Source organism: Lissotriton helveticus, chromosome 10 (genome assembly GCF_964261635.1).
Source record: "Lissotriton helveticus chromosome 10, aLisHel1.1, whole genome shotgun sequence".
Classification (NCBI taxonomy): domain Eukaryota; kingdom Metazoa; phylum Chordata; class Amphibia; order Caudata; family Salamandridae; genus Lissotriton; species Lissotriton helveticus.
In genome coordinates, this window is record NC_136071.1 from 653,135,170 (window position 1) to 653,161,435 (window position 26,266).

The following is a 26,266-nucleotide window of genomic DNA, read 5'->3' on the forward strand; positions in this document are numbered from 1 at the left end:
TATTAATTTTGGATTCTTGCATGTCGCATGGGGCTGCCCCAGGATGATCGAGTACTGGTCCTTGGTATTCGGTCTACTGAGTGACATGGTGGGCACTGCCCTACCGTTCTCCCACTGTTGCCTTGTTGGGTGCTCCCACAGATGCTCTTTATTCCTGTGTTGTTACTCCTGTGCTTTGCAGCAGCCATCTTAGCACTATGTAATACCCTTGTGTGATCCTGATATTATGAGAATTCACCAATGTCTGCCACTTTTTTTTCAACAGTATTCCACCATGGTAACATCCCAAACAAATATGCGTAGTCACTACTCTCCATTCTACTCAAGTGTATCTACGAATGAATCACTCACTGAGTTCATTCGTAGACACACTTGAGTATACTGGAGAGTAGTCACTACGCATATTTTTATACTTCTTGCATTAACACCAAGAGCTTAATGATAGTAAATGTGGATATAACCAGTGTCAGTTACTTTATTAATTGGCAAAGGCTGCATGAGCTTAGCAATTAACCCAGAAGGTTGCAAGAATCTGTTGGTAGCTTGTGATGACAAACAGGGACACTGATTTAATATGTGGTTTTATTTAAACATGTTTCAGAGACCCCTGAAGAAGGGACCATGAGCCCCAAAATGCATAGGGCACAGCATGAATAAGACGGAGTCACATCGAAGAAGAATGTGTCCATCCATAATATGATTTTGTACTTTGTAATTGATGTTGCTGTTTGTACATTGAAGTGAAGTAGATTGAATTACCACGGATGACTCGCCACAATGATATATGTTCATCAATAACAATGAAAATTTAAAGAAATGTTGATTGACTATGTGGTCATAATTTGGGTTATTTTCTTGTACAGATTGTAAAAAAAAAACGTTTAAGACATACAGCTGTCACACAGTTACTCAGGTACATGTCTACTGGAACACTTTTTGATAATTCAAAATGGGGGACCGGCAGCCTTCAAATACTGTGTAGCACGCAAAGCAGTTTCTAATGAGCTGGGTCAAAAATGTATACACAGAGAACTCAGATTAACGAAGGAGTGTGCCAGTGAAAGCAAAATTGTTTTACAATGATACTTTAATGCCAACAGACTCTCCATAGCTTCTCTCATTGAGAGTTCCCTCTCTCTAATGTTTACAAACTACACAAGATTGCCAGTCCCCTTAACCCCTTCCGTGCGGGGCATATTCCCCCGCGGTGCTGGGGGGCACGCACAGCGCCCCGGTGCTCATGACGAGCTCAGCTCGTCATGAGGCACAGTGCTCATGTGCTCATGACGAGCTGAGCTCGTCATGAGCACACCCGTTCCTGTGGAACGCTCAGCACAGCAGGGGAACTATTCCGGCGTGTGAGCGTTCCACGGCCCCAAGTTACATAGCTGCAGCTCTCCCAAGCTGTGTGCCATCTTTTCAGCTTGTTGCATACTGGTGAGGTAAAATGCAAAAATGTCCCTTCCACCAGTATTTTAAGTCGAGTCAGGAACAGTACCATGTATTTCAAGCCCCTCTTTTCAGTTCCCATTTCACATCTTCAATGATTCTATCGCTGGTTATGCACAGCCTTTGTAAAGACCAGAATTAAGAGGTGCATGTATTACCCCGGTTCCAGAGGCAATGCAAATCTCATAGTTAAAACAATTGCATCTTTGCCCCAGAAGTAGATGATGTGTACGATTTTCACTCCAAGCTGACCATTAGATTTCAGCAGGGGCACAGGGAATGAGTAGCCCTGTCCACTGAAAATAGGTTTGTGAGACCCTTCGAGTGGCACTGATCAGGGAGGAGGGTTCAGCAAACCACTCCACTGACTGCACTTCAGCTCGTTGAGGCACTCCCACGAGGAGGACATTTTTCTTTTCTAGAGCAGTCTGCTGCACCTTCAGCCCAAACAACAAAGCAGACTGTTTTCTTTAAGCCGGTAGATGGCTTCTTGAACGTCCTTACGGCTTGAGTTGTGATTTGTTACTGAATGTTCCATTGACCCAACTCAATCTGACACCTTCAAATCTCTTTTAGTGAGGTTAATATTCAGGGCCAGCATGACCTTGACTCTTACAGCAGTCAACATTTCCTTTAAGGACGGTTCAGGGTCTCTGTTCTAGATTAGACTTCGGATCTCTGGCAGGAGGTGGAGCTGGATGAACCCATCTGGGCTCCTTTAGAAAAGCACAGTTAGGGCTAAGCATGTCACAATCAACCCATATTGGAATAATGCCCTCCTCATCGCATGGAGGGGCCCCAGCAGCATGCACAGTCTCAATTGGTAGCTGCATAGATTGCCACAACATGCAAATGTATCTCTCTGTTCCACCCCTGCCCTGGAGAGGTGGAGAGGACACAGGCTGTCTGCCCAGGATCACTTTCTCAAATATTCAGAGGACCCCCCTCTACAACTGCCGTGTTGTGCCAGTGGGGGGAGGGGAGAGGAAAATGTAAATGGAGAAAGAAAGCACCTTTCAACTTGAATTAGGCTTACACACGCAAGTTTCTCCAATAGGCACCCTCTTCACTCCACAGGGTGCTCATGTCACACCCACTGACTGTTCCAGATGGTCCCAGGGGCACCAGGAGAGGTCGGAAACATTAACAGCTGGCACAGAGGAAATGTCACCTGTAGAGGCCTTCTGAGGGAGACTTGCAGCCTAACAGTCACCCTTATGTGGTATAAGTAGTCAGGGCACCTCACCGTCTCCCTCTCTCTCTCTGGCACCTTCTGATCCCCTTCAGGGTGCCTCAAAGGTTGGCATAGTACCTCAGCAGCACTCAGCATCGCCTAATCACTCCGCCCAAAAAGCACAGGTCTCTGCAATCCTAGCTCCGGCGTCTCTAAACACCCAGCAGCAAAAAATGACATTCGGGTGGGCAGCACCACACCCTGTGCAAATCAGTTCCAGCCAGGACCGGCTTAAGCGCTGGTGACAGCTGGTGCGATAATCATCTTTTGCGCCCGTACACCCCATGACCGCCTCCTCGATTCTCTCCCTACCACCAGGCATAAGTGTCCCTCATCTCTCCAATTGTAAGTTATTGCTAAACAAGTGCCCCCCTCTCATGAGGTCGGCGCCCCCACCACAGGTCAGCGCCCAGTGCAGTCGCACCAGTCGGACTGCCCTAAAGTCGGTCCTGGCTCCAGCACCTCTTGTCTAATCAAGCTCCAGCGGGTCATTTTCTCTGGATACTTTTCTTTTAAGGCCAGCACTCATGACCTCCCAGCAAGGAGGTGTCAGTTCCGGCTTTTTTCTAGGCCCAGGCTTGTTAGCGTCTCAATTTGATGGCTCTGGATCCTCTGCTTCCCAGAGATGGTAGTAAATCCTGTGCAAGGAGAATGATGGGAGGTGCCCGACAGCACTCCCTCTTTCACACCACTCACTGCAGTATGAGCAGTTCCATCGCTGCGCAGCTAGACTTCCTCCAAATTCCGCTTCCTGTATAAGGATATTAAACATAGCATCTACTGGCCCATTTCAGGATCCCTAGCTCAAATGCCAATCTTATTGTGGCAAACCATGCCCCCTAAATGCATCCTTAAGAAATGAAAAGGTTGTATATTTAGCTGGTAATAGTAGTGATTTTGGCGAAAAAATACATATGAATAGTAGAGGTAAAAGCTCACCAGAAAAACGTTAAAAGGAGAAAAAACAATGTGCCGCTACTTGTGCGAGAGTTAACTAGTTACTACACTGAGAGTTAGGGGAGTGGTCCTCTAGTTGGAAGTTGTATGTCTTCAAATGCGAACAAATATTACTAAACCGGGACGGGGATGGATATACGGATATCCATGCATCACACCCATGTGCTATAAAAGTTGCCAGCACATTTAGCTTATCTTGTAACATTATTTGAAATAATCAAATAATTAAAAAGGGCACTGCATTATAGGCAGTAGAAAATCAATGCATTGAGAGCAAAATTCAAAATGTCATCACTGTAGTATTCCTACCTTTTCATGGTTGTAGCCTGCCAGCATCAAGAGCAGGATCAGAGGCAGTGCCATGTAAGAACCTTGGGCAATATCCTGTTCAGGTAACTTTCTCTGCAAACAGCAAAAGAAAAATTACAGCAAGCTGATAAGGATGCAATGTTCTTAGCTTAGGATCACATCTCAATTCCAGAATAATCTGGGTGACTCCATTCTTTTTTCGTGAACCTCGAGGCATTGTTTTCATGAGGTCGGAGTCTCATCACAATAAATGTTCTTCTTTCTTTTTAAAATAATGTAACTTAAAAATGTAATATTGTAGGGGGGGTTTAACCCACTCTTCCGTTAGCTTAAACATTTACTCTAAATATTTACTATTTCTGACTTGTAATATTTATGTTATCCTTTTCTTAACCTTAACCGTTAATACTCATCGTGCTTTTCCCACGTTTTTACACCTGTTGTTTGATCTCCTTTGATTCAAAGTACCCTGAGATATTTACACCTTCTGGTCAGAAAACCAAGACAAACACGTCATTGTATGTGCACAGTGATGCCATTGTCCTTTAACCTGAGTGACAACCATAAAGGCTGTCACATATTGCACATTACCCCCAGGTCCCTTATGTCCTCGGCCCATTCAGAAACTTATGGAGATAACCATCTTCCAGACAGAAAATAAAAACAAGAGGAATGCTGGGTTATCCCTACTGCCCCTCCCCCCGGGAGTATAAAGGTAGGATCTACCCAGCAGCCCTCCTGTTCTTTTTTTCTGTCTTCGACAGAATGAGTTGCTGGATGCTGTTGGTGATGTTGAGCTGCACCTGCTCCTGCTGGGCTTGGGTGGCGTGCAGGCTCTTCTGGCTCCTCCTGCCCGGCTGCCTGGCTTCGCGGGCAGGGGTGGTGTTTCCTGATGTGTATGCCCCCCGGCCTGCCGGGCTTGCTGGGGGGTATTGCTTCTTCGCGGCCGTGGTTCCGGTTTTCCGGCCCTTTGCGGCTGGTGCGCCGCCCCCGGTTCCTTCCGGGTCGCTGTGCGCGTCTCCCCGAGCCTGGCCGGGTGGGAGACGCGCTGCGCTTGATGGTCGATCCCGGATCCGGCTGTTGGTGTGTGGGGGCCTTGCTGATGCTGCTCGGGCCCCCGCTCCGGGTGAGTCCCGCTTTTGCGGTAAATTTTCTCCCTCTGTCTGTGGCTTTGTTTGACTGTTTGGTAGCTCGACAGGTTGGGCGCCCACGCCAGAGTTCTGTGTACTCTCTGTTGGTTGCAGGTTCGAATCCCGGCGCGGCCCGCCCCTTCTGCCTCCTTGCAGCATCTCGAGGCTGCAGCTGCTGCTGTCGCATGCCTGGGAGCGTGGTGCTCGGTGTCGGGCTGCGTTTCTCTTGCTCCCCCGGTGGGTGCTCGGATGCGGCATGTCTTGTTCCGGAGTGTTCCATGGGGTGCCGGAGCGTGTGGCGTGACTGCCATAGCTGCGGTCTTTGGGGCTGGTGTCCCGAGTTCGTTCCTCGGCATTGGTTCCTCTTCCTGTGCTGGTCTCTTTGCCTTTCTAGTTCTGTCCTCTTCGCTGCAGGCCCTGGTCCCGGAGCTGCCTGTGTGTGTGGGCGCTTCGCTGCTTGCTGCCCTGCGCCCCTTCTGCTCGCCTCCTCTTGGTCGTTCTTGGAGGGGGGTGTGCGACGGGGGCTTGTTTTTGGCCTCTGCTGTTGATGTTGAGTGTCAGCTGGGCCGCTGCTCTGTCCCTTGCTCTCCTGGGCCTGGGTCTGAGAGGGGGGGGTGTGCTGCCTGCCGCAGTGGTGGGGCTGCTCTGTCCCTGACACTCTGCCTATCTTGCTCTTTCGGCTTGGACGGACGACATGGCGGTGGGTGGTCCAGGTTCTAGTCTCAGCGGGGACGCTCTTCCTCCTATGTTTCTGGGCGGACGGCTGCCTCTGCCGTCTTTGGTGCTGCCACCCTTGTTTCGTGCCTCCTATCGTCTCGCCACGCTTCCGAGTGCGGCGCTGGGCTTTGGGTCTCGGTTTCTGGGGTGCTTTCCTGGGCCCGGGTCTGGAGGGGTGTGTGCGCTGCTGCCTGCCGTGGTGGCTGGTTGGGCTGTTCTTTGGCCCCTGTTTTGTTCTGGGTCTGGTGGCTCTGTGGTCCTCTTCCCTTCTGGGTGTGCGGTTTCCTTTGGCCTTCCTGTGCACTTGTTGTGCGGGGGTCTGTGTGAGTAGCTGTGCGGGGTGCTTTCCTTGTTCTCATTGCTGCCTGTTCCGCTGCGGCTGGGTGTGGGTGCCTTTCTCCTTGTTGTGGGCTCCTCACTGCCGTGATGCTGCTCGTCCGCCTCCTGGGTTGCCTTGGCTGGCGCTTCCTTTTGCTGTGTTGGTGGGCGCTTTGCCCTCTGTCGGTCCTCCGGTCCCCTGTGCGGCGTTTGGTTGGCCTCCGCTCTGGCGGTTTTGCGCCTCTGTTTGGTGTCGGGGCTTGCTTGTGGGCTGTGTGCTGCCTTCCCTTTTGGGGTTTCCTGCTGCTGCTGTTTCAGGGGTCCGCGCTACATTCGGCTGGCCCCGGTTCTCCGGTGGTGGACGTTCTGTGGGTCTGTTCCCTTGGTTCTCTTCTTCGAGGGTTCCCCTGCTCTTGGCGCCTCTGGGGGTGTTTGCCCTTTCTGTTTCTGGCTTGGGTTCCGGTCGCCTCTGTGGTGGCTGGTTCTTTTTGCTGCTCCTGCCTGTGCTTGCTCGTGGGTTCCCTGTGTGGTTGGGGTTTCCCTGCCTGCTGGTTTGCGCCTTGCCCTCTGGTGCTCTGGTGCCGGTGTCTCTTCTTTTTTTGCTTCGGCGGCCTGTTTGGGTTGCCTTCTGCTCCGGCTCTCTGCCCCGTCTGGTGGTGGGTCGTTGTTCCTGCTTCTTGGGCCACTGCGCGGTGGGTCCTGTGGGCTCCCCTCGTTCAGGTTGGCCTGCCGTCCTGTTCTTCCTCGGTGGTCTTGCCTCCTCTGCGGGCTGGCTGTTGTGGCCTCTGCCCTGCTTGGGGATCCTGGTTCTTCCCTTCCGGGTTCCTGGTCCTCACCTTCTTTGCCTTGGCTGCGCCTGGTTCCTCTCGTGGGTGCCGTTGGTTCTTTGGGGTGCTCTCTCCCCTCTGCCTCTGCTTGGGTGGCTTATGCTGCCTTGGGTCCGGCTGTTCTGTTCCTCCCGGCCTGCGCCTGTTGTCGGGCGTGGTGCGTGGTGGGGGCCTGCTTGGTCCTTCTGGTGCTGTGGCCTTCCCTTTGCTGGGTTCTGCTGTTTCCTGGCATCCCCTCCTGTGTCTGCTGTGCTGTCTGCCTGGGGCCTCCTGGCGGCTGCAGGGTCCTGTCATGCCTCCTATTCTCGGGGTTGGTGTGTTGTTCCCACGCTCCGCTGTCTGCTCGGTGGCTTGGCTCTGGCCTGGTGGGTTTCTGCCTGGCCTCCTGGAGCTGCGGGGTACGCTTGGCTTCTTCCTTTGGTTTTCTTCCCTGCCTCTTCTGGTTTTGGTGATGGAGCGGGGTGGCCGTTGTTGTTGCCTATCCTGGGCCTGTGGGTTTTTGGCTCGCTGGATGTCTGCTGGGTCTGCCTCCCGGCCTGCCGGGCTTGCTGGGCGGCATGGCTTCCTCCTGGCCGGTGTTCCGGTTTCTCGGCCCTTTGGAGCGGGGGCGCCACCTCCCCGTTTCTTCCAGGTCGCTATGCGCGTCTCCCCGTTGCTTGGGCGTGTGGGAGGCGCGCTGCGCTGGTTGCTGTGGCCTGCGTTTGCTTCTGCTTGGCTTTCGGCCGTGGCTTTCTGTGGTGGCCTGTTGCCTTGGGCTTCCTCCCTGTTGGCTCCTGTTCTGGGCTGGTCTGCCTTCTGTTTGTGCGTCCTGCTCTGGGTTGCCTGGTTGTGCTCTTTCTGCGGTCCTGGGCTGCCTGGTGGAGTCTCTTCTGGGAGTTTCGTGGGTGGCTTGGCACTTCTTTGCGGGTGCCCTGTCTGCCTGTGGGGTGACTGGTCCCTGTGTCGTGGGGTTCCGGTTGCTTGTGGGTGTGGTGTGTTCCGGTCTGGTTCTTGTTTCTGCCCGTCATGCTGTTGCCTTCTTGTTTTCCCTTCTTGCCTCTTCTGGGGTTCGTTGGGGCTTCGGCGGGGCTGTTGGCTCTCGGGCCTGTGCTCTGTTGGGGTCTTGCCCTCTGTCCTTCCCTTGTTTTGGGTTGGTTCTGCGGGTTGCTTTAGCTTCGGCTTTGGCTTCCTGTCTGTATCCTTGGTTGCGGCTTTTCGCCGTGCGGGGTTCGTCCCCTGTGCTTGCCCTGCCTTGGGTCTTGCCGGGCTGTGGGATGTGGTTTGCTTGTGCTTTCCTCCCTGGCTGCGGTTGCTTCTGTGAGGTCCTCTGGGGTGGTTTTGCCTCTGTCTCTCTGGCCTCTGGGTTTCTGCCCCGGCCCTTTGCTTGGGCTGTTTGGGGTCTTTGTGCCTGGCCTTTTTCTGGTTTGGCTTGGCTTGGCTGTGGTTGTTGTGTCCTTCGTGGTTCCCTTGCTGTTGTCTTGGGTCCTCCGGGTCCTTGGCCCGTCCGGTTGCACTCCTGCTTTGGTGTTCAGGTTTGCCTTCTTTGGGCTGTTGATTCCTGCTCCCGTTTCCTCCGCTTTGGCTGGAGTTCTGTTTTGGGGTTCCTGGGGTTCCTTCGGTTCCCTTTCCTCTTTTTCCGGGTCTCTTTGTCCTGGTTGGTTGCCCTTGTTGGTTCTTCCTGCTCGGGTTTCCTGGAGGTGCTGGTTCCCTTTGCCTTGTGTCCTCGTCTTGCGGGACCTGGTGGCTTGGCTTCCTGGGGTTTGCTCTTCGTTCCCTGGTGCTGGGGTTTCTCTCTTTCCCTGGCCTTGGGCTCGGTCTTGCCTTCCGGGTCGGGTTCTGGTGGGCTTCCGCTGTTCTTCTTTGTTGGGCCTTTGGTTCCTCTGGTCCGCTTGTCTCCTGCCTGTTCTGGCATGGGTTGTCTTCTTCTGCCCGTTTCTGGCTTTTTGGCCTGGTGGCTCTTGGCCTTTCTCTTTGTTTGGCCTATCTTCTGCTGTTGTCCCCTTGCCTGTGGTGGCTTGGGTGTCTGTGCTCTCCCTGTCGCTGGTTGGCTGTCGGGTGTTCCTGCGGTGGGCTGGTTGGCCTCTGTGGTGGCCGGTCTGGTCGTCTGGCTGTGCGCCCTTGCTCTTGTTGGGTGTCTGCTGGTCTGGTGGGGGTCCCTCTTGTCGGGGGCTCTGCCTGGGGTTTCCCCGGTTCTTCCTTTTTCCTTCTGCGGTTGCTGCCTTGGTGTGGTTTCCTGGGTTGGCTTCTGTTGGGTTGGGAAGGCCGGCTTTTCTGCTTTGGTATTTCTCCATAAGTTTCTGAATGGGCCGAGGACATAAGGGACCTGGGGGTAATGCTCTATTACTTACCGGTAATCTTCATTACTCCTGGTCCCGTTGTCCTCGGCCCATTCATACGCCCCTCCCTCCCTCCCGGGCGGCCGGCCTTCCTGTCTGGGCTTGTTTGTACAGGAGGGCTGCTGGGTAGATCCTACCTTTATACTCCCGGGGGGAGGGGCAGTAGGGATAACCCAGCATTCCTCTTGTTTTTATTTTCTGTCTGGAAGATGGTTATCTCCATAAGTTTCTGAATGGGCCGAGGACAACGGGACCAGGAGTAATGAAGATTACCGGTAAGTAATAGAGCATTTTTCAACAGTAAGTAAATTGACTTTGGCATAGTAAATACTATAAATGCCTCCCTTGTCCGTGATGAATGTCCAAACATGTTCAAGTAGCAACACACACACATATAGTCACTTATACACAAACATTTCTGAGTTGTTAAATTAAAGTGGTGCATTTTTCTGAAATATGATAACCAAATATCGTATTTGTGGGTGCCCACGGTGGTACCGGTCTAAAAGTTGATTTCAAACGAATGGATTCCATCTATGCTTTCATGTACGTGTTACTCTATTTGATAGACTTGCTAGAAATACTCCGGAGTCTAAGATACTGTCTGACTTAGATACGTCCACTCTCCTTACTCTGGTAAGAATTAGAGGGGTGGTCCGTCTTCTATTTTTCTAAATTGAAGTCAGATCCTTCTGTGATTGCCTAAACATTGCCTGGAGTCCAGAGAAGGTTTACTACAGCGTAAAGCTCTTAAAAACGCGCCAAACCTCTAATCTCTGAAACACGGAATGTTTTTTGTCTGTATAAAGAACTGTCTCTGTCAAGGAAGTTGAGACACCTTAACTGCAAAATAACGCTGCTATTCAAGTCTTTTAGAAAAAAATGGGGTTCTTTTTTGCACCTGCCATTTCATTTCTAAAGTGTGCAGAGCTGATCACTGGCAAATGCACATTAAGCATACTGCATCCGAAATGGCTTATTTGTCTACTTTTCTCCCTTAAGAGTGCTTAGCACCAACTACAATTTATTGTAATCTGGGCGTGATTCAGGTAGAGGTCCAATGGACAGAAAAAAAGTTTTAAAAAAACACTCCAGATAATAGGAGGTTGCCTCTAAGGTGAACAAGGAGAAGGATTTAAGGGGCAGCTTCAATAAAACAAATTCCCTTGCTCTTATCTGCACATAAATAATGTAGGGTTTACTATTACATCTGCGGTTTGCACTATTAACCCAGACTATAAGCTCTGTTCAGTCTCTTCAGTACCTTACAAAGGAGGCCTGTGAGTTTCAACGTCTTTTTACACCCATTGTAGCAACTTGCAGGGCATTTAGCCCTATCCATGCTGATGACGGAACCGCTCCGTCATCAGCCGCGGTGGCGCTGTGCTGATGACGGAGCGGTTCCGTCATGGCACGCTCGCCGTCATGGCACGTGGATTCCGCGCTTGCGCTGGGCGTTCCATTGAGCAGGCGGGGCCATGACGGAACCGCTCCGTCGAACAAGTTACTTACCTTCGGTAACGATATATCTGTAAGAAACAGTAGTTAGTATTAGATTCCTTACCTTAGAATATCCCCAGGCGTCAGTCTGGATCCGGAAACTTTTGCGTAGCAGTACCCCTGCGCGTCGGTAGGCGTCGTCTGCAGGCGTCCCCTGCGGCTCCGCGTCGTCGGCGTCGTGCGCCGTGATGACGTCGCTGGAGTATATAGACGCCGCCTCCGCGCGCTGACGTCAGTTCTTTGCACACAGCTTTTCCGCGCCAGAACACGCAGAGCCATGTGAGAACCAACACTGGTGCCATTTGAAACTAGGGCCCTGAAAGGGATGTCCCTAACCCTAGGTACCAGTTCGCAGAACGGGGAGGATGGGCGGGGCGGTAAGGAATCTAATACTAACTACTGTTTCTTACAGATATATCGTTACCGAAGGTAAGTAACTTGTTCATCTGAAAGAAACAGGTTAGTATTAGATTCCTTACCTTAGAATAGATACCCCAGCAATACCAACCCCGGTGGTGGGTCTGCGAACCAATACAACCTACACCAGAAAGTCCTGGAGGACCGAACGGCCAAAGAAGCCATCCCTCCGGACTTGACTGTCCAGGCAGTAGTGCCTCGCAAAGGTGTGCAGCGAGGCCCACGTGGCCGCCTGGCAAATGTCCTGCAAAGGGACTCCCCGGCCCAGGGCAGTAGTAGCCGCCGTGGCCCGAGTGGAATGGGCCCTCAGCCCAACAGGAGGCTCCTTCCGAGCCAAAGAGTAGCATGCTTTGATGCACAGGACGACCCACCGAGAGATGGTCCGTTTCTGTACCGCCCTTCCCTTCTTCTCACCCACGTAGCCAACAAACAGTTGGTCATCCACCCGGAACTGGCGTGTGCGATCCATATAGAATGAAAGCGCACGTTTTGGGTCCAGACGATGGAGCCGCTCTTCATCCTTTGAAGGATGCGGAGGCGGGAAGAAGGAGGGCAAGGTGATGGACTGCCCAATGTGAAAAGCAGAGACTACCTTGGGCAGGAAAGAAGGTCTGGTCCGAAGAACCACCTTATCAGGATGAACAGACAAGAAAGGAGGTTGAACAGAAAGAGCCTGGAGCTCACTCACTCTCCTGGCAGAGGTGATGGCTACCAGGAAGGCCGTCTTTAAGGTGAGAAGACGGAGAGGACAGGAATGAAGGGGCTCAAAGGGAGCGCACATCAGGAAAGTCAAAACCAGGTTCAAGTCCCACTGAGGCATCACGAACGGAGCTGGAGGATACATGTGCGTGATGCCCTTTAAGAATCTTAACACAATAGGGGACTTGAACAAAGATGGCTGATCAGGTAGCCTCAAGAAGGCGGAAAGGGCAGAAAGATAGCCCTTGATAGTGCCCAGAGCAGAGCCCTGCTGGGCAAGGGAAAGGAGGAAGAGGAGAACCTCAGACAGAGGGGCAGAAAGGGGATCCACAGCCTTTGCTGTGCACCATGCCACAAATCTGTTCCACCGGCAGGCGTATACCGACTTTGTGGAGGGACGCCTGGCTGCCAGAATAACATCACAGACTTCAGGAGGCAAGTCAAATGGCCTCAACTGTCGCCGCTCAATCTCCACGCATGGAGGTGGAGACTGGACAGGTTCGGGTGGAGGACCGTCCCCTGCTGCTGCGACAGAAGGTCCTCCTGAAGGGGCAGGCGGATCGAGGGACCGACTGTCATGCTGAGTAGCTCGGGATACCAGTACCTTCGAGCCCAGTCCGGAGCCACAAGGATAACTTGGGCCCGGTCGCGCCTGATCTTCTTCAGCACTCTGGGCAGAAGTGGTATAGGCGGAAAGGCGTACAACAGACCGCAACTCCACTCGCGCCGAAAGGCGTCGCCGAGCGAGTGCCGTCTTGGAAACTCCAACGCGCAGAACTGATGACATTGCGCGTTCTCTTCTGTGGCGAATAGATCTAACCAAGGCTCTCCCCATTGCTGAAAGAGGCCTCTCGCCACATCCGAGTTCAGACGCCATTCGTGATCCACCGAGCACCGACGGCTGAGTTCGTCCGCCCTGGCGTTCAGAGAACCTGCCAGGTGTTGAACCGTCAGAGTCACGCCCTGACGTTCCAGCCATTGCCAGAGGCGCAGAGCCTCCTGGCAAAGGGTCCACGACCCCACACCGCCCTGTTTGTTGCAGTACCACATGGCGGTGGTGTTGTCCGTGAACACCTGCACCACACTCCCGTTGACAAAGGGGAGGAATGCCTTCAGTGCTAGGCGAATCGCCCGCAGCTCCAACATGTTGATATGGAGCCGGGATTCCGCCGGAGACCAGAGGCCTCTGATCTCCGCCTCTCCCAAGTGGCCACCCCAGCCTTGGAGGGACGCGTCCGTCACAACCACGTGCTCCGGTTGGGGAAGGGAGAGGGATCTGCCCCTGACCCAATCGCGGTCCGTAAGCCACCACTGCAACTGTCTCGCAGTGACCTCCGAGATCAGGACATGGTCGGATAGGTTGCCCTGATGCTGGGCCCACTGAAACTTCAGGTCCCACTGCAGAGCCCGCATCCGCCATCTGGCGTGATGCACCAGAAGGATGCAGGAGGCCATCAGCCCCAGAAGCCGCAGCGTCAACCTGACCGAAACCCGGGATAACGGCTGAAAGATGGGAATCAGAGCCTGAATATCCCGGACCCGCCGTTCCGGGGGATAAACCCGAAACTGCGCCGAGTCGAGAACCGCTCCGATGAAAAGGAGCTTTTGAGAGGGACACAGGTGTGATTTCGGCACATTGATGGAAAACCCCAACTCGTGCAGGAGGTCTGCCGTCATCTGAAGGTGGTGGACGACTGTCTGGGGCGAGCCCGCCTTCAACAGCCAGTCGTCGAGGTAGGGGAAGACTGAAACCCCTAACCGGCGCAGATGAGCTGCGACCACCGCCATCACTTTCGTGAACACCCGTGGGGCGCTGGTAAGGCCGAATGGGAGCACGATAAACTGAAAATGCTCGTGGCCTACCGTGAACCGCAGGTAACGCCGGTGGGCCGGCAGGACGGGGATGTGAAAGTACGCATCCTGCAAGTCCAACGCTACCATCCAGTCTTGTGGGTCTAGAGCAGCCAAGACCTGAGCCAAAGTCAACATCTTGAACTTCTCCTTCCGGAGGAAGCCGTTGACGTTCCGTAGATCCAAGATAGGACGCAGGCCTCCCTTGTCCTTCTTGGGTACCAGAAAGTAGTGGGAGTAGCAACCACACCCTACTTCTGGCCCAGGAACGCGCTCGATGGCCCCCTTGGCCAAGAGGGCCGTAACTTCCTCCTGCAGAAGTGTCAAGTGGTCCCCCGACACACGGTGGTTCTGCGGTGGCATGGCTGGAGGAGTGGACTCGAAGGGGAGGGCATAGCCCCTTCGGACAAGCTGCAGCACCCACCTGTCCGATGTTATCGCGCGCCAGCGGGAGTGGTGATGGCGAACCCTGCCACCCACTGGCGTCACGTGAGCCCGAAAGCTCGGACTAGGAAGGCTTGGATGCCGCAGCGGAGGGAGGCGTGGACTGACCACGACGCTGGCCTCTACCGCCACCACGGCGGAAACCACGGGCGCCACCGCGCTGGGGAGCGCTCTGCGCCGCGTGGCTGGCAGCACGTGTGGGACCTCCTCTCCCTTGGCCACGAAAGGGCCGAAACGAACCCGTCTGCTGGCGCTGGGTCTGGGTCGAGAGACCCAAGGACTTGGCCGTGACCCTGGAGTCCTTGAAGCGCTCCAGCGCGTGGTCCGCTTTGTCACCAAACAGGCGACTGCCATCAAATGGCATGTCCATAAGCGTATTTTGGACGTCTGGTGAGAAGTTGGCAGATCTCAGCCAGGCATGGCGACGAATCGCCACCGTAGTGGACATGGCCCGTCCCAGGGAGTCCGTGGTGTCCAGACCACAACGGATCGAGTACCGCGCCGCATCCCGGCCCTCAACAAAGGCCCGGGTGAGCTTGTCCCGCACTTCCTGGGGGCATTGCGGCAAACACTCCTCGACCGTATCCCACAGGGAGTGGGTGTAGCGGCCCAAGAGGCACGCGGTGTTACAAGACCGCAGTCCAGCACTCAAAGAGGAAAACACTTTCTTTCCGAATTGGTCGTACCTCTTTGATTCCCGGTCGGGCGGAGCCGACGGAAATGCGGACTGCGAAGTGGAGGCCTGGATCACCAGACTCTCCGGGGAGGGATGGGTGGACAGGAAGGCAGGGTCGTCCGCGCAGGGACGGTGACGCCTGGCAACGTTCCGGTCAACCGGCGCACCAGAGGCGGGCCTGGACCAGGTGCCCAGAAGGACATCCGTCAGGGCCTCATTAAACGGCAGCAGAGGCTCCTGGGGGCATGACTGCGGTTTAAAAACTTCCGTCAGGATATTCGGTTTGACCTTCGCGACGGGGAGCTCAAGGTGTAAGGCCTTGGCAGCCCTCATCAGGACCACCGAATAGGCAGCACCCGCCTCGGACGCCACAGGGGACGGAGAGACAAACCCAGGGTTGGGCGACTCGTCCAGGCCACTGGCATCACCCAGATCACCTACCCAGTCCACATCGTACTGGCAGGCACGGGATAGAGGGTCCTCAGACCCCTCCCAACCCTCACCATACTCCTCCTCGTCATACCCATATTCTGGGTCGACGATATAGACATCGGGGTCAACAGGCCCCATCGGCGTCGGGTCCGGCGTCGGCCGACGCCGGTCCGGCTCCGAGTCCGGAGTCGGGGAGGAAAGGGGGGTGGCGCCGCGCGGCGTCGGTGCCGGGGACCCGACGCCGGCCGGAGCCGACGGCGGAGTCGCTGCACCACGCGGGGGCGGTACCCTGGGCTGGCCCACAGGAACCGACGCCGGAGAGGCCGGGAGACCAGCCGGCGACGAACCAGAGGGAACCAGCGGCGCCGGGGCCGGAGCCACCGGCGGCGCCGGGGCAGGAGCACCCGAACCGCTCGGGCCCCCAGACGGGACCGACGGGCCCGCAGGCGCCGAAGGCCCCGCCGGAGAAGACCTCGCCCTCATAGCAATGAGGAAGGCCTCGATCTCCTCACGCGACGCGCCTTCCCCAGGGACCGACAGGTGTGGGGCAGACGGCGTCGGCGACCCATGCGGGACCGCGGGGGTGGGGTCACCCGAGCCCCCGGCCGCAGCACGCGGGCGTCGGGGGGAGTCGGGGGTGCGATGGCGACGCCCCGACTTCTTGTGCTTACCTGACGAGCCGGAGGAATGGTGGCGACTCCCGGAGCGCTCATGGCGGCCCCGCGACCGTTCCCTCGACCGCTCCCTCGACCTCCGACCGGACCGGGACCGCTCTCGACGCGGGGCCGACAACCGGAGCTCGAGAAGCTTGCGGGACCGCTCCCGCCTAGCTTTTCCAGTCAAGGCCCGACAGTCGACGCAGGACTCCACGTCGTGGTCCGCGCCCAGACACCGGAGGCAGAGTCGATGGTGGTCGGTGACCGACATCAGGCGGTCGCACTCGTCACAACTCTTGAAACCGGGCATCCTACCGGCACCGTAAAGATCAATCAGTTAACAAAAAACTTGGTCAAAAGACCGGAGTACTGCTCTTCGGATCTGCGCTAACTGGCGCGGAAAAAAGAAGAACTGACGTCAGCGCGCGGAGGCGGCGTCTATATACTCCAGCGACGTCATCACGGCGCACGACGCCGACGACGCGGAGCCGCAGGGGACGCCTGCAGACGACGCCTACCGACGCGCAGGGGTACTGCTACGCAAAAGTTTCCGGATCCAGACTGACGCCTGGGGATATTCTAAGGTAAGGAATCTAATACTAACCTGTTTCTTTCAGATATGAGCACAGCTCAACCGCGGCTGGTGACGGAGCGGTTCCGTCACCAGCATGCGCCCGCCGCGCGCCCCCCCGCCCCCTTAGCGCTGCGGCGGAATAGCCGCCGCAGCGATGTGGTTAAAGAGATTAACTCAATGGTTTTCAATGCCTTATTGGCTGAACCCTAGACAGCCTTGCACCTGTTTTGTCAGAATTTGTTTCTATTGCAACATACAAATACATGCTAGGAGAGTAAACCTGCTCTTACCGTGGGATTGAATTTTAAAGTGATGTGCTTGTGGTATCCATCAGCACTGAAGGAAACCTGAGGCGAGGTGTACTCATACTGAAATTTTGACAAAGAAGAGTCCAGAACCACAACATAATTCTGTAGGGAAAGAATGAAATCAGTTTAATTCAGGGCTAAGATACATATTGTGAGATGGGAACAGCATTAAAGAGGAAACCAAGGTTTATAATTTATTTATGTTCTTCTCTGCTTCAGACATCCAACTCCTCAAACACTGCCCATCATCCAGACCCTCGATGTTGAGCTCCTATCTGAAGCTCAACCCTAGACAGAATTTCTGTGTATTACCAAGGCACTTGGATTCACCCTGGACACCAACCTCACCCTCAAGGAACACACTGCCAGAAAACAAAGATGGCCTGGCACCAGCTCTTTCCATTCTACAGAAAATGAAATCATTCGGTCCAGAAAGTGACTTTATAATTGCAGTTCAAGTCCTCATACTCTTTCATTTGGATGGTGCCAATATCCTACTCAATGGCCTACCAGACTCCAAACAGGCACCCATTAGGAGCATTGTACACAAAATAGCATGTCTGATACAGGGTCTGAAGAAGTATGATCACATCGACCCCATCTTGATCAGATTCCATTGTCACCCTTTGACTGCTGACACTATCTTTAAAACGACTTTCCTCTCTGCTCACGATCAACTCCAGACTCAGACTCACTCAACTCACCTCAGAACTAACACACACCGCAGGTCAACACTGGGCCCCATCTTGACCACAAGCTACAGCATCAAATACAGCTCCACCACACCGCTCACATAGACCAACAGCTCCATCATCCACCACCTCACAGATGCAGATTGGCTCAGCTTCCCCAGCACAGCTCAACCTAGCCCCACAGACAACCTCAACAAGAACATCAACAGCTGGATCAAGAACGGCACTGACTCCCATGAACCCAATCAAACCCAGCAAGCATGGTAAATCAAACAAGCAGGCCAACTGGTACAAAGAAGACCTCAGACTCCAAAAGACACTGAAAACAGCTAGAAAGGAAATGGAGAGCCAGCCACGACCCCACCGATAGACGCTATCCAGAGCAAATAGGAGATACCAATAAAAAAGCCTTAGTGGCCCGCATCCAAGAAGCTTCAACAGCAGCAAGGAGATCTTTTCGATAGTTAAGGAATTCACCTCGCCCACAGCCACTGCCAGGAAAATCTCTGCCTCCCAACAACTCTGCGACAATCTATACAACGTCTTTCACACTAAAATCACAAACATCAACAAGACACACCAACCTAATCCCAGAGAACTCATCACTAACCTACCCACCACCACCCAAGACCAAATGGACCCTCACCTGAAACGACGCAGCAGCAATCATGCGGACCATCCACTCAGGGGCCCCCACAGGACCCATGCTCCCATCCCATCTACAATCTGGGAACATCACCAATAACCATCTCCCTGACCCACATCAACAACACCTCCATCACAGATGCCACTTTGACTGATGAATGGAATCTAAGACAACGCCCTCCTCAAGAAGCCAATTTCCGACCCATCTCCCTGCTCCGCAATCCAGCCAAAGTGATTGAAAAGGCCAACAACCAGCAACTCACAACCTGCCTCAAACATCACCATCTTCTAAACACTCAATCAGAATTCAGAAAGACCCACAGCACCAAAACATCACTTGTTGCGGCCACCAATAACATTCAAATCATCCTAGACTAAGGAGAAACAGCGGCAACCATCCTAATTGACCTCTCTTTCGCCTTCGACACGGTCTCTCATAACACCTTCATCAGAAGACTCCATGAGATAGGCATACAAGGATCCGCTCTCAAATAGATCTCTTCCTTCCTCACAGAAAGAGCCCATAGGGTCAGGCTGTCATCCTTTACATCAGAAACCAACAAATTATATGCAGAGTCCCACAGGGATCATTCATCAGCAACACCATTTTCAATGTATACACAACACAGTTTCAATATATACACAACACCGCTCGCCAACATCATCCAATCACAAGACATCACCAACATCTACTACGCTGATTACATCTGTCTCAACCTCTCCCTGACAAACAAGATAACCACCACTAAAACCAACTTCACCAACTGCTTGGCCAACTGCATGACCATGGTGGCAGACTTGATGCAAACCAAATGCCTGAAGCACAACTCTGAAAAGACGGAAGTACTGGTCTTCGGCAACGAGACCTCCCCATGGTAACACAACTGGTGGTCCTTGGAGCTAGGACCAACACCCACAGACCACGCAAGAAATCAAGGGATCATCCTACATGACAAGTTCTACATGACAAGCTCAACACGACGGCTCAAGTCAACGCAGTATAACCTACTGCTTCCACAACCTACACATGCTGCGAAATTTCTTCACATGGTGGCCTAAGAACATTAGACGGATTGTCACGGAAGCACTTAACTGGATTAAAGTAACGCATTCTATGCAGCAACCTCCAAACAACTCCTATAAAGACTTCAGACCATCCAGAACACAGCTGCAAGAGTAATACTCAACCTCCTCACGCCCTACCCTCATTACACCTCACTTCAGGTAGCTTCACTTGTTCCCCATTCACAAGCACAGCAAATACAAATTTTTATGCACACATACAAACCCCTACACAACACAGGAACAGAATACTTGAACAGGCGGCACACACTTTCACCAACTCACCAGGCAGCTACGTTCACTCACTTTCACTCTCATGCACTCCACGCATAAGCAAAAGCAAAACTGGATGTCGCTCATTCTCCTACATCGCACCCAAGACATGGAATTACCTCCCTCAACACATCAGAGCCTCCACCTTACTTCTTGAGTTCTGCAAGAAGCTGAACACCTGGTTCTTTGTATAAGCACCTTGGGGACCACACATCAGCCCAAGCGCCTGGATACCCTCTCAGGTGCGCTATACACATCAACATAACATAACCTGCATCAATTACAAAGCCATCCCAACCAGAATCCCTACAAGTTCCCCATCTCTGGTGGTTCTAGGCAAACCCATAGCCAGGACACAGACTGCAGATTAAGAAGTGTAAAAAATAAATAAAAACACAAGGCAGCAGGTCTTTTCCCTCTATGCACCCGGGATCATGAACAACATTCCCGTATCCATTTGGAATGTCCACACGCTGCACCAATTTAGGGAAACTGTTGAGGACACGCCTCTTTGGAGAACACTGCATCACAGTGCCTTGACAGTCCACAAGCTAGCTACCTCACTTGTTGACTTTATGGGTATTGTACATCACTCTTCTGCCTTTTTGCTAGGTTCACACATACATGTTGCATGAACAAGTGTTATTTCATCTGCCTCAAGCATCCCTGAAACAATTATCAACTACCCAAATGTTAAATAGGCAGTACAGTTTCTCACACTTCTAAAGTAACAAACAGCCAATAGCAACTCTATAGGCAAGGTTGGAGAGAATTTCATCATAGTGCAATAACCACTTTGTGTCACTCTGTGGTTACAAGCATTAATCGGGTCGTAAATTAATATTAGTAAAACTCGTAGGGCTCAAAGTCCCTGCATTATTTGGCAAGAGTTGTCAAAACTGGACCTTTACCCAAACTGAACATAGCGCAGTAGGGACTGATGGTGGATCCCATATTCCTTTTTCATCAAGTACAAGGCACAACATTTAGTAAAATCCATTTCCAATGACACTCTTGTGTGGTTTGCAGGTGCCATTAGAATCACCTTTCACCACTCCATGAATGCTGGGCAATATGAAGAGTTTAACAAAGTAGGTTACAAAGTATTAAACTCTTATTATTTTCAGCCATAGATTTCATATAAAAACCTTCCTCTCAAAAACATTCAAACCAGCTGCAACCACCTCCTCCAAACAAGTGAATGCTAACATACTGTACGCTTTTTCCTGCTACATCCCCAAAACATTAATACCACTATATTCCAAGCTTTTACTTACTTCTCATTTTATTATCTCTTTTTCACAATGCTTCATCACATCCAGACTCCCGGACTCAGTTATGCACTTATCCAAAAATGTAATTAGGAATCAAGTTATTTCTTTGCAGCTTACAATCCCACTTCCCTTTACATACAGGTTTTAACCCCTTCCACGCTGATGACGAGCTGGGCTCGTCATGGCGTAGCCTCGTCGCACGCTGATGACGAGCCCAGCTCGTCACGTAACATGCGCTTTAGAAAATCCCCGCGTACGAGCGGAATTCCGCCCGCACGCATGCGGTTAAAGAAACTCTCTGTACCTCACAAACATTCTTGAGGTCCACCTTACTGGATCAAGGGATCACAAAGTATGAACCCTTACAAACAATGAACGTATTGCAATATTTACCTCTCCATCTCTGAGAAGTGGTGGGAAATGGAAAAAAAGGGACTGTCCCAAAGAAACCGTTTGGATTGGATTGTCCAGATTTTCACTTTTGTAGAGCTTCACCTAAGCATGAGAAATGAACATAAATTATAACAATTAAAGGTCCTAGGTACAGAAATTCAATGCTGGAGAGGGCAATTTGAGTGTCACTTACTGAAAACAAGTTACTTGTGTAGCCAAATAAATGTAAATAACTACACATTGGAATCAAATTTATACACAGGAAAAGCATCTTATAATTGTCCAAGATCCTACCACACCCTCAGTGAGATTTTCACTTGCATGCATTTCAAGTTAGCATGGGAAACCCTGTATTAGGACATTTGTGACACAAAAGAACATTTGACTAATCAAAGTCGATAGTTGGAATAAGTTGTGGAGTAGCTCTCAAACACAACCAAAATATTCAAGGCACAACTTTAAGGATTTGTGTCCACGCCTCGACAAGGAGTGATTTAACATGGATTTATTTCTTCCGGCTCAGACCAATTCTCCATTTCACAGCCACTACGAAGTATTGTGTAATCCTTGTGATGAGCCTTGCCTGCTCAGCGAGATCAAGGAGTCAAAGTCTCCTCAATGTATCAATACAAACTCTGGTAGTTTTAAAACACAAATACAACACAAGTGATCAAATGTCCAGTCATTGCTTGATCTTCACGACAGAATAGGGCTTTTTTGTACATCAAAATAAAGTAGTACAGCTAAATATATGAAAGTACACATGCAATGCAAACAAAGATTTTTCTTTCAATCTAGTTCGTAGGTTTAGTTTGATGCTGATCACCATCATCCCAGAACAATCTGAACCATGTCCGTTTGCCTTTCAGTCCAGAATATAAATCAGGTTAAAGAATCAGTGAGATTCTAAAAAGCAATCCCAGTTACTAGTGGTAACCTGGGGGCCCATTGGAAACTCCCTATCGCCTTCAAAATTGTATTTAAACATGTGGTTTAGCATATATGGGCTATTAAACTGGGGGGGGGGGCAATGTGGTGCAAGTGTGAAGGTTAATGCAACCCATGTTGGACCCCCTGTAAGTGGTCGGCCTCAGAACTATTTGTAGTGCTGCTGTCACCAACTCATGGATATCCAATAACCCGACTGGACCATAAAACTTTAAAACACAATACCATTTTGGGGCGTGGCTTGCGCGCCGCTGCGGTATGGCGTGTTGCGCTTGAGCTCCGGGGAGAGTTGGTCCCGTCGAGCGTTTCTCTCCGTCTCTTCTTGCCCTCCTGACCGGAAAAACCATACACCAACAGCGGAACGTGTGCTGACCTCCACGACGCTGTTTTTCCGCGGTTTGAGTCATCGGAAATATGCGTTTGGCTTCACACCTCACAGGCGCTCGCATTCCTGAGGAGCGGCCGCCATTTTACCGCGTATGATGTTCCTCGCATCTGGCTTCTGAGGCGCCGCCGCGGATCCAATTTAGCAGTCTTCAGTGTCTGACTAAGGGTTTCTTCACACGCTGTCTACAATGGTAACATTTATACTTTTTCTTTTTTCTAATGTTACTCTATTGCTGCTTGGCTGGGTTTGAAGCTGCTCACAGTTTTTTTATTTTTTCTTCACTGACTCATTGAGGTGTTTATATCGCTTCATTGAAGTGAGTTCCTGCCTATCTCTGCTCATAACTGATCCGCTAGAGTTGCGTAGCGTGTTTTGAGCGTGAACTGCCTCTTTTTTTCCACTGTACCGGACTATTTTGAGTAACTTTGGTGCTATACTCTACTCCAGGGGTCTTTTGTTAGCCTTCTGCTACAACTCTGTCAATATGAATCGGTCCTTGAACACCAAAGACTCTAAGGACCCGGGCACATCTTTGAAGCGACTTAAGTCAGTCTCTCCGTCTCCTGAATCTCCTCAGGCGGACAATACTTCCACATTGGACACCATTTTGGCGCGCCTCAATGAGGTTCACGATATTGCGCAGTCAACCAAAACTAACACTGACTTACTTCAAGTGGAAGTGTCTGCTATAAGAAATGATTTTAAAGCCCTTTCTTTACGTGTATCAGCGTCAGAAACACGGATAAGCTCCGCAGAGGATGGTATCCAAAAGCAATCTAGGTCCCTTTCTCAAATGGAGCGCTCTATGGCGGCGCTGCGCAGAGACCTCACGGAGCAGGAGGACCGTAATAGAAGATCTAATCTGCGTATTTTTGGTCTACCGGAGGACTCAGAGAAAACATCCTCCTCCATGATTGAGTTCTTATCTAAGTGGATTCCGGATACGCTTCACTTATCTTTCCTCAGAGATTTTGAGATTGAACGAGCACACCGTGTTCCAACGTTCCGTTCTAAGGCAGCCACCCAGCCAAGAGCAATCATTTTTAAGCCCTTACGGCATCAACACACTGAGCTGATTTTGTCTCATATGCGCAAGATTAAGCAACTCATTTGGGAGGGTCATCGCATATCTATTTCCCAAGACTTTGCCAGAGACACGGTCATAAGACGGAAAGGTTTCTTGAATCTTCGAAAACGTCTCACTGACTTGGGCATCCCTTTTTCCTTTTCTGGTCCATCCAAGTTTCGCATTACATATAAAGGGCGTTCCAGAATCTTCGACGAACCGGCGGACTTGGCAACGTTCTTGGATAACCAGGAGGAAATAGAGATGGAAATTCAAAGAACAACTTCACAGGCTCATGGTGCCTCAGGGACCTGATTTGTTGTTTTCTCTACTCCTGGTTGTATCTTTTTTTCTGGATGGTTACCTCCTCTTTTTTCTCCAGCCATGTTTCCATGTTAATCTAATCCTCTGCTATCGTACGTCCTATTTCTTTTCTCCTTTCCATACTATTCTGAAAGTGCTCCTTCTTTCTCGTATCCTGCCTCTCCATCTTTTTCTTTTTCTCTTCTTTTTCTTTCGAGAAAACTTTTTTTAGATCCTTTCAATTTTTTCTTCTTTTTCTTTTACCCGTCTTCTCTGATCTCTTTAGTTTTTGTACCTCTTTTTCTGCTCCTTTTTTATTGCTCCTATCTATCTTTCTTACGGTGTGTTTCACTTATATTGTTGCTGTTTCAATTTACAGGCTACCTGCATTTTTATAGATATTGGTTGCAGATGTATTGTCTATAAATTAAGTATTGTTGCTTCTTTCAATAGCTTTTTGTATTACATTTGCATTATACTATGGTTCATTGTAGTATGGTTGTGTAGACTTCTCCTTATTCTTTCTGCTCTTCTGCATCTTCCCTCTCTGTCTCTTCCTCGTTTCTATATACTGCTTTCATGCACCTTTTTTTCTTTCTTATATCATTCCACTTTATAGTATAGTTATAATTAGGTGTTTTTGTATTATTCATATGCGGCTTCAATACATGTCTGTTCTTGTATTCACAAAATGATATATGTTTTTTCAAGATGTTTCGTACATAATTACGCTTTGCTTACATTTTATATTATTGTTATTTACTTCACGAACTTGCTCTCGTTGTGGTATTGTTAATCTACTCTGAGTGGTTTTAGTCTTCTAATAGCAATTTAGTACTTCGTTATCAAATGTATTTATATGAGTATGGTTTTTCTATTGCTTTTTAGCTCACTGACAGTTGTCTTTTAATACTGGGCTATTCGTCTTTACCAACTTTTGCTCCTAGTACGGGTCTCCTACTCGCCTTTTCCACGTTCTCCCTTGCATGATATGGGTCTCTTTTAGACCTCCCCCTCTGCCTCGTTTCTTTCTCTTTTCTAGTCTTTCTTCTCCTCTTCTGGCTTTTCTTTTTTCCTGGTTCTCCCACATGGATGCTCCCGTACCGTCTATTTTGCTTAGTGGTTGGTCTTCTATATTTTTGAACTCCGCCCCTTCTCTGTTATCAATGTTGTCTTCGTTTGTATCCCCTTCCGTTATATGCCAGGTTTAAATGTTTTATCCCTTAATGTTAAGGGTTTGAATCACCCGGTGAAACGATCTAAAATCTTAGATTATTGTAAATCTCTCTCGGCGGACTTGGTCCTATTTCAGGAATCTAAGATCGCTAGTAGAGAAGCGTTATTCTTAAAGAAAGATTGGGTGTCGGATGTGTCTTGTTCGGATGCTCTTGGTAAACGCAATGGTGTGGTTACATTAGTTTCGAGGAATTCAGGTTTATCGATTCTCTCCTCTGAGCATGATTCTGAGGGTCGTTGGCTCTTATCTAAATTATCGGATGGACAACATGATTTGTTTGTTATGAATATCTATGCTCCGAATGTTGATAACCCTGCTTTTTGGAAATCCATTTCTAAAAAATTGCATGACACCCCACATGCTGGAAATCTTATTGTTGGTGGAGATTTTAACTTACCTATGGATCCTTTATTGGACAGGAACTCCGCATTTCAGTTTCGTCCGCCTAAAGCACACAAACAGATGCTTAACATGTGTTCCATTGCTAAATTGCATGATATTTGGCGTCTCCATAATCCCACTGCTAGTGACTTTTCTTTTTTTTCCTCCCCTCATTCCTCATTCTCTCGTATTGATTATCTCCTAGTTCACTCTTCTCTTGTCTCAGCTTCTTCTTCCCCGCTCATACATCCCATTGTCATCTCGGACCATGCTGCGGTCACTTTTACGCTCTCGTCCTTTGCTCCGAAACCACGTGGTCGTTCTTGGAGACTTAATACGGAAGTGTTACATGACTCTGCCCAAGTGGAAGAATTTTCAACGGATATAAACACTTTTTTCCGTGAGAATGAGGATTCTGTATCTTCTCCAATAGTTTTATGGGACTCTTTTAAATGTACTTTCCGGGGCCAAGTCATTGCATGCATGTCCAAACGCAATTTAGCGATTAAAAAAGAACTTACTGATTTATCGTCTGAAATTAAGACTCTGGAGGCTTCCTTTAGACATACTAAAGACCCGACTATCCTGCAACAAATTAAGCTTCTAAAATACAAATATAATACAATTGTCACTAAAAGAGCTCATATTGGTTTCCAAGCACAAAAGTCCAAAAAATTACTCTTAAAGAATCGGGCTGGTAAACTTTTGGCTGCTACATTAAAATTCCAAGATTCCTCCTATAAATCCTCTCAGATCTCTTCTATTACAGATCATACTGGCTCTAAAAAATT

The 26,266-nt window shown here is 50.6% G+C and overlaps 1 protein-coding gene across 1 annotated transcript in view; it reads right to left on the minus strand.

The window, feature by feature from the left end:
• Positions 1-26,266, minus strand: part of LOC144784430 (BOS complex subunit NOMO1-like) — a 318,569-nt gene that overhangs the window by 15,224 nt on the left and 277,079 nt on the right. Inside the window, exons 28-30 of the mRNA XM_078663178.1 lie at positions 21,153-21,254; positions 16,796-16,915; positions 3,950-4,042 (exon numbers count right to left, since the gene is read on the minus strand). Coding sequence (XP_078519304.1) covers positions 3,950-4,042; positions 16,796-16,915; positions 21,153-21,254 — 315 coding nt within the window. The remainder of the gene's footprint in view (positions 1-3,949; positions 4,043-16,795; positions 16,916-21,152; positions 21,255-26,266) is intronic.